Genomic DNA, 8,264 nt, shown 5'->3' with positions numbered 1-8,264 from the left:
CATTTCTTTTCTTTTCTTTTTTTTTTTTAAATTTTATTTATTTATGGTAGTCACAGAGAGAGAGAGGCGCAGAGACACAGGCAGAGGGAGAAGCAGGCTCCATGCACCGGGAGCCCGATGTGGGATTCGATCCCGGGTCTCCAGGATCGTGCCCTGGGACAAAGGCAGGCGCCAAACCGCTGCACCACCCACGGATCTCACTTTTACCCATTTCTAATAGCAGCCTCCCCCCAATGGCTAGAGAAATTTCAGTTGTTTCCTGTCCCATTGGACTATAAAGACCCATGTTTAGTCCAATTTTTACTCACTGAATGACTGGTGAGATCAGGGTAGAGACAACAGAAGGTAAAGTGGATATTTTATTTGTACTTAAACCATCCAAACTGGTACTATTATCATGATACATTAAAAATACAAGACATCTTTCTACAACTACTAGAATGAACAAATTAACAATTCTAGTAAATCACAAAGGGCAGAGGAAACCAATGAAGCATATTGTATATAGCTTAACCCTTCACCGTTAATTGAGGTGATGAAAACAAGACTCACAATCTCAGAAAATACAATTATCCTTTATCACAGGTCTTTGTATTTTTACTTCCTTTTCTTGATAGAATCTACAGCCTAAAGATACCTGAATTAGTATTACATCTAGTTATCTATAGCCAGAAACATCTTATCATGTTGTCCATAGCAGCCAACGCTACTGAAACCTTTGACTCCAATCCTATCCCCTCAATGGATACAATAAGCATAATGGGACACTATCGAGGCAGAGCTGTAGGACCCTAAAAGACAAATCCTATCAGAAATAATAGTGCCCAAATTGAGATCGAATAATATACTTATCATTACACATCTTCAGGTTGAATGTTCAGAGTAATTTGGGAAAAAATCCATTATTTGCGGAGTACTAAAATACTTAGTGGATTGCTGTAGGACACCATGGCTTTCCCCAGCAGTTTCGAAGATGGACTCCAGATCACCCATAGAATTTTGCTGGAACTGGATTGGGGGCTGCAGCGATTCCTCTTCACAGTTGTGGAGCGGATTGTTCCAGGCCTGGTTGTTCCAGGCTTGAGGGCACCAGGTCTGACTGTTCCAGGAGTGGCTGCTCCAGGATTGGCTGTTCCAGGTCTGGCTGCTCCAATTCGGGTTATTCCAGGCCTGGCTGCTCCACAGTGGGAGGTTTCCAGAAGGGTTCAGCAGGTACCCCTGGCGACAGGGGTAGAAGCCTGCATATTCCGTGGTGGCAGAGCTGTTCTGAAAGGGAATGGCGGGTTAACCCAAGAGCTCTAAGGAAAATCAGAATTGTGTGTGGGCCGCGTCTTAAGCTTTAGCAATGAGCAGAACGGGAAAGTCCTTGAAAAGAAAGCAGAAAAAAATAAAAGCTTCCTGTTACCTGAGTCACACTGTTGCTCTCCTTTGGCCAGTTGCTTTTCTGCCACCTCTTGCTTTTCATCCTCTGGTTCTGGAACCAGGTTTTAACCTATAAGGGAAAAGTGACAGGAAGACATGAAATACCAGTAGTGCGGATATGCTAAGGATCAAAGATTATTGTTGACATTGTTTCCCCAGACAACAGCTATCTAAAGCTCAGGAACAAGACAGAAACTTCTAGAGTCCTACCTTTCATTCACGGAAACAATGTTCTAGGGATGGAGGTCAACGCCCTTTTTCAATGAGCCTACCAGTTATTTTATTTTATTTTTTTAATTTTTATTTATTTATGATAGTCACAGAGAGAGAGAGAGAGAGAGAGAGGGAGAGAGAGAGGCAGAGACACAGGCAGAGGGAGAAGCAGGCTCCATGCACTGGGAGCCCGATGTGGGATTCGATCCCGGGTCTCCAGGATCGCACCCTGGGCCAAAGGCAGGCGCTAAACCGCTGCGCCACCCAGGGATCCCGAGCCTACCAGTTTAGAGAAGACACATTACATATCTATTCACTAGGAAGTTCACATTTACTTTTCTTAAAGGATTTTATCTATTTATTCATTGGAGACACAGAGAATCATAGACACAGGCAGGAGAAGAAAGCCCCACATGGAGAGCCTGATATGGGACTCGATCCCAGGACCCCAGGGTCACACCCTGGGCCAAAGGCAGGCGCTAAACCGCTGCGCCACCCAGGGATCCCGAAGATTCACATTTAAATAAATGTCTAGGAGTGCCTGTGTGGCTCAATGGGTTAAGCGGCTGCCTTAGGCTTGGGTCATAATCTCAAGGTCCTGGTATCCAGCCCCATATCAGGCTCCCTGCTCAGTGGGAAGTCTGCTTCTCCTTTTCCTTGAATGTCCTGCTGTCTTTCTGTGTCAAATAAATAAAAATAAATAAATAAAATAAAAATAAAAAAATGAATGAATGAATGTCTACCCACCTCTTCATTCATACTTACTCATGCCCCTAGTTGGTTAAAGGTACTTTGTGATTAAAAAACCTCCTCCATAAGCACACTTTTTTTTTTTTTAAGATTTTTAATTTATTTGTTCATGAGAGACACACACAGAGGCAGAGACACAGGCAGAGGGACAAGCAGGCTTCACGCAGCAAGCTCGATGTGGGACTCGATCCTGGATCCTGGGATCACACCCTGGAGCTGAAGGCAGATGCTGAGCCACCCAGGCATCCCCATAAGCACACTTCCATTTAATACAATAATAGTGGTAATTTTAACTCAAAAATTATGAAATATACCACTAGGACAATTATTGAGAAAATATCAAGTTATGTAGGAGCACACAATAAACTTAAACTTCCAAATGATTTACAATGATAAATTAGAAAATGAAATTAAGAAGGACCAGAAGTATGTATGTACAGGTGTACACACACACACAATAACTTATGGAATGGAGGTCTTTGGGGATGCCCGGTGGCTCAGCGATTGAGCATTTGCCTTTGGCTCAAGGTGTGATCCTGGAGTCCTAGGACCAGAGCCCCACATGGGGCCCTCCTGCGTGGAGCCTGCTTCTCCCTCTGCTTGTTTCTCTGCCTCTCCCTCAGCATCTTTCATGAATAGAGAAATAAAATCTTAAAAAAAAAAAAAAGGAATGGAGGACTTTGTCTAAGTATGGCACCAGTGATAGAAAAACACCATAAAATATCTGACTGAATAATAAGAATATGAAAAATAATTAACCTTATTAGTAATCATGCATACAGATAAAAGATTCCATTTTAATTTAATAAGCAGTGTTGGTTAAGGACTCTCCCTATCCCGGAAGATGAGATTATACAACTCCTTTGATCAAGGAGAAATTGGAAATATTTTTATGATCTTGGCATGTGCAACATAGAAAAACTAGTTAAGTAAATTATGGCATATTAAAGAGAACCTTTTTTTAAAGATTTTTATTTATTTATTCATGAGAGAACAGAGAGAGTGAGAGAGAGAGAGGCAGAGACACAGGCAGAGGGAAAAGCAGGCTCCATGCAGGGAGCCCAACGTGGGACCCGATCCCAGGACCCCAGGATCACGCCCTGGGCTGAAGGCAGGCACTTTAACTGCTGAGCCACCCAGGTGTCCTAAGAGAACTTTTTAAAAAAGATTTTATTTGACAGAGAAAGCACAAGCAGGGGCAGCAGCAGGCAGAGGGAGAAGCAGGCTTCCTGATGAGCAGGCAGCAATATGTGGGGCTCAGTCCCAGGACCTGGGCACCACGACCCTAGCCAAAGGCATAGGCTTAACCGACTGACCCACCCAGGTGCCCTAAAGAGAACATTAAAGATGATCGTGAAATGTTAGAAAGATCTCACTTTCATATTAAAATTATTTGTAGGGTAGGCCCAATAACAGGCTACATGGATGTTAGTAACACTCAGCTGCAAATTAGCGTTTTTATTTCTCACTGCAAGGACAACAAAACCAACACTACCTGCTTATAGCTGAGGTTCAGAATGTTGGAAAGTTCTTGCATCTGCTGGAGACTGAGGTATTTCTGTCTCTGAAATCGATCATTGAGAACATACAGCTGGGTCTGAGAGAACACCGTCCTCATCTTCTGTTTCTTGCCCTGGGTCGCATCTTCCTTCCTCGCTGTTCTCTCCTCTCCAGAGGTGGGTGGGAGTTTTACCCGCGGACTGGTGGAAGAATCCGGGCTGTCCTGAGTAAGCAGATCCATGGAGGAAGGAAGAGGAGAGACTGTTGGGAATAAAAAAGACACTTTTCTCTAAATCTTTTCAAATACTAAATTATCTTTGCAAATTTATGGTTTTCAAAGCATTTTTAAAGTCCTCACAACCTCAGAATTAGGGAGTAAGTAAAAATTTAACTCTTACATGACCCTGAACACTTTTTCTAGTCTTTGTGTGATGCCACTACAGTAAGTATACTAGTTGGCACCTTAAAAAAAAAAAAGTATACACACACACACACACATAACATACACACCCAACATGGAGCTCAAACTCACATCAAGACATCAAGATGAAGAGTCATTTAAAAAAAAAAAAATCAAGAGTCACATGGTCCACCAACTGAGCCAGCTAGGCACCCCTTGAACCTCTTTTGACAAAAGCTTTTACTGCAAATTGATGCTCAAGAGCCTAGGCTGTGGCTACTCAGGTGGGAATGATCGCGGGACTCCCTTCGGTAAACGTAACCATCACCCACAGCAGATTCTGGGGACCCTTTAAAATCCAGTTTATTACTTCCCAGTTCTAAACCCCAGGACTAGCAGGAACTGGGAATTCTGCTAGGCTTCTGTTTCAATACAGACTCTGCCCTTTACTAGCTCTGTCACCGCATTTCCAGAATTATTTGTCTCCCTCCCAGAGTTCCTTAAATTGAGTAAAGCAAAGTGGCTGAGAAAGTTGGCTAGCACAGGACCTGGCATATATGGACTTTCTAAGTAATAATTAACTTCCTATATTGCCTACATTTGGTAGCCACTTAGTCTTAATTACAATGCGGTATTTATTCCCCGTGCTCAAATTCAGCTCTCCCCTAGTCATGGAATAAAGTGACAGCCTTTATGGGGCAAGAATTCACAATTTTATGCATTTTGTAAATAGATCGAGAAGGAAAGAAAGTGGTGGTGGACCAAGGACTATAGCGGGGCATCGCCTAAAAATTAGCTCCACAAACTAGCACTTGGCTCGCTAAGGAGATTGTGCCCACTTGCTTATTCCTACTTGCTCACACCTAAGGGATGTCTCACGATCCAGCACTGTATTTTCCACATTAGAAATTATGAAAGGACATCAACATGAAGCTTAGGAAAACAGGGTAACATGTAAATAACTTTTAAGTCACTTTTTATCAGAAGCTTTTAAGAGATGATCTTTTTACCTCAAAGCTTTTAAAAAATGGTAAAAGCTAGTTTTACATTTTCATTTTTAACAACTACTGCGGGATTGATTTACCAAAAAAGTGGTACTACCTTACTTACCTTTACAGTGTCCTCAGCACATCCCCTCCCACATGTGGTTACCATTCAGAAGCCGAACTGGGTTTCAGATCTGGGCTCTAGCCACTTTGACGGTCAGAAGATTAAACCTTCTGGAATTATCTACCATTAAATGGGATGGACATTTCTTCGGGATGTTGGAGACTGGGCATAGCAGCCTCCCAGAAACTCAGAACCGCCCCCTAGTTAACACCCACAGAGCCAAACCAACTACTAGTGTCGTACAAAGGCAAGATATTTCAACAAGGTGACATCCAAGACTAGCCACGCTACTTCTGGCACTCCTGGAAAGACAGACGAGTCAAAAGGGGATGCTCCTCGCACCCCCACCTGCAGCGGTGATGTTAGGATTTCTGGCTTAGCAGTAGCATTAGTATTTAATAGTATTAGTACTAATACTAATTAGTAGTAATTAGTATTAGTATTTACGGTGACTGTGGGCTCAGCACTCCGTGACCACTCGGGCATCAGCTCATTTATCACAACCCATGGGCTTCCCACAGCGCCTGTGCACGCGAGGCCTCAAATACCCCGTCTACTACCGAAAGGCCAGCGCCCCGTGGCCCTCGTCTCTTGCCTGACATCTGACACAGGTGAAAGGCACAGGCCACCAAATTACAACGGAGACAGGTGTCAGAGGTCTAATCGAGGACACCTGCTTAGATTAATGCGCTACAACTGCTCAGGAGGGAAACGAATGGCCCTGCCCCTCCCTCTCCTATCACTCTCCCCCCAGGAGATCAGCTCTTCGAGGGCTGACTTCCCCCTTACCGGTCTCCGCGTGGGGCGTCTCAGCAGAGGACATTGGCAAGGATGCAGGATTTCCTCGGGGCCCGTAAACCTCAGGCATTGGAGAAGGGTCCCTAGAGTTGGGTGCTTGGGGGCCAGGCGGGCATTGGGGAGGAGCTGGATCCGCACTCATGTCGCTGGGTCGGGGGGGGGGGCGGGGGACAAAAACAAAGAGCGAGATTGTAAGAAAGGCCCGGGCTTACGGCTCTAGGTGCAAGAGCGGAGCAAGTACGAAGGCCTCCACATGTAAAGAGTAGGGGAAAGACAAGATGCAGCGGGCACCACGCACAGCGAGAGGCCAGCCCCTGGGCAGAAGGCGACTACTTTGGAGGCCCTGGATTTATAAGGCGGGCTCCGCACCCTCAGCCCCGCCCCTGCTGGCAGCCCCACGCCCACACACACCCCTGCGAATTCGGGTTAATCCTGTCTGCCAGTCTCACCGAGGCCATTGTAATGGAAAAGGTCGCTGCCGGGTAGTCCAGACGGGGTGGGGATCGGGAAAACCCTGGCCCCAGAACCTCGAGAGAAGGCGAACCCCACAATTAAATATTTCTGGGTTCACCACGTTTCCATCCTTTAAAATCAAAGATACCCCTGAAGCTACCTCAGGGGATGGAAACTGACCCCAGGACAATTCATCTCTCCACTTCAGACCCCCTAGGGTCTCAAACCCGAGCTCGTGCTGACAGAAACTTCAACCAGGGAGCTGTTTTCCTCTTCGAGTCCCCCTACGGTCACAGTAAAAAGCATATTGTATGTTGCTAAGGTGTCAGTTGGTGTTAAAAACAGTACTTATTTTCAAGGCCCTCTTAATGTGTTTTAGCTTTCAGAGAGACAGGCAAGTCTTTCCCCCAGGACTGTTGTTTCTCTTTTTTTAAAAAAACAAAAGCCAGAGGAAAGGAGCCGGGGCCTGCTGATCAGCTGACTTTGGTGCCCTGAGGGTAATTACGCACAGGCCATCCGTATGGAAAATTTTACAGTAGTTTTTCTATACACATTGCTGGATAGACTCTTGGCTCAGTTTCCTCATCTGTCCCTCTTCTGTATTGTGTAAAAAGTGAAGAAAATACAAGCTAAATCCTCATAATAGTTGACACATCAGTGATCTATAATATTTGGAACATCAGATCTACACATTTCTGTTAGTAGAAATTCTATCTTTATCCTATGCTCGTGATCTCCAAGTTCTAAATTACCTTTTTGTCATGATTATTATTTTAATATAGTGAACAACATGATAGATTGGGAGCACCCCCTTCTTATTTTATCCGGGACATTCCTAGATGTAAAATAATGAAATTAATTGACCTGTAAACCAACTCAATTGAAAAGAGGGAGGTCAAGAAGAACATCCCCTTAGCAAATGATATTCCTGTAAATGGTCTTGCCAAAGCGTTTGTGACAGGTTCCTTTTAGAGTATGTGTTGGGCCTCTTATCTCTTCTTCCTGAGCAAGCCTCTTCTGGCTTTTCTTCCTCCTCTGGTCCTTTTTTAAATTTTCTTTCTCTGGCCTGGCAATTCTGTCAGTGTCGGGCAATCCCATTCCATCCCCACTCTCATTTTTTTTGTAGTTGTTTTTTGGTTTTGGTTTTTGTTTCCGGTGTGCTTTCCAAAGGACCAGTTTTTACACTTAGGTTTCATCCCCAAGACAAAGATAACTGTGTAGCTTCAATCTTCCTCCCCACTCTCAAATTCAATAATCGAGAAACCTAAGATTTCTTCCTCTTTTCCAATCTCCCCCTCCTAAAAGTATACCCTTAGCCAATTCCAATTATATATTTTTCAGAGATGCAAGTCTGACTAATCCTCCTGTGTACTCCACCACTTGGGTCTCCACCTAGAGCTGCTGCTTTGGTTGCACGAAAAGAGATTTTTTGTTCTTAAGGATGCCAATTCATGAGCATAGGAGTATTGCCTCCACCAAAGCACGGAGATCAATTCTATGTAATCTTTTGTCTTCTCAGACCATCATTCTGGAAGGGAAAAGAAGAGGAACAGGAGTGTCAAGGAAAAGGTGGGTGGAAATACAATGTGCTCAGGCAGACAGTCTCTGTCTCGTTACA

General features: G+C 44.3%; 1 protein-coding gene across 1 annotated transcript; it reads right to left on the bottom strand.

Moving 5' to 3' along the window:
- Positions 1–424: 424 nt before the first annotated feature.
- Positions 425–6,465, bottom strand: NANOG (Nanog homeobox). The gene is made up of 4 exons (XM_025471870.3): positions 6,185–6,465; positions 3,881–4,146; positions 1,406–1,492; positions 425–1,266 (listed from the first exon to the last, which is right to left on the bottom strand). Exons 1-4 carry the CDS (start codon positions 6,333–6,335, stop codon positions 865–867), a joined length of 906 nt encoding a protein of 301 aa, XP_025327655.2. The 5' UTR covers positions 6,336–6,465; the 3' UTR covers positions 425–864.
- Positions 6,466–8,264: the final 1,799 nt, after the last annotated feature.

This window comes from Canis lupus, chromosome 27, assembly GCF_003254725.2.
Source record: "Canis lupus dingo isolate Sandy chromosome 27, ASM325472v2, whole genome shotgun sequence".
NCBI classification, from domain to species: Eukaryota; Metazoa; Chordata; class Mammalia; order Carnivora; family Canidae; genus Canis; species Canis lupus.
Note: the sequence above shows the minus strand (reverse complement) of the source record. Positions and strands in the feature narration are given on the sequence as shown.

What these genes read in the sequence shown, in the direction of transcription:
- NANOG (XM_025471870.3), bottom strand. Translation starts at nt 6,335, where the DNA reads ATGAGTGCGGATCCAGCTCCTCCCCAATGCCCGCCTGGCCCCCAAGCA. An exon ending in GACGCCCCACGCGGAGACCG is followed by an intron (nt 4,147 to 6,184) that starts GTAAGGGGGAAG and finishes TATTCCCAACAG; the next exon opens with TCTCTCCTCTTCCTTCCTCC. An exon ending in AGAGCAACAGTGTGACTCAG is followed by an intron (nt 1,267 to 1,405) that starts GTAACAGGAAGC and finishes ATTCCCTTTCAG; the next exon opens with AACAGCTCTGCCACCACGGA.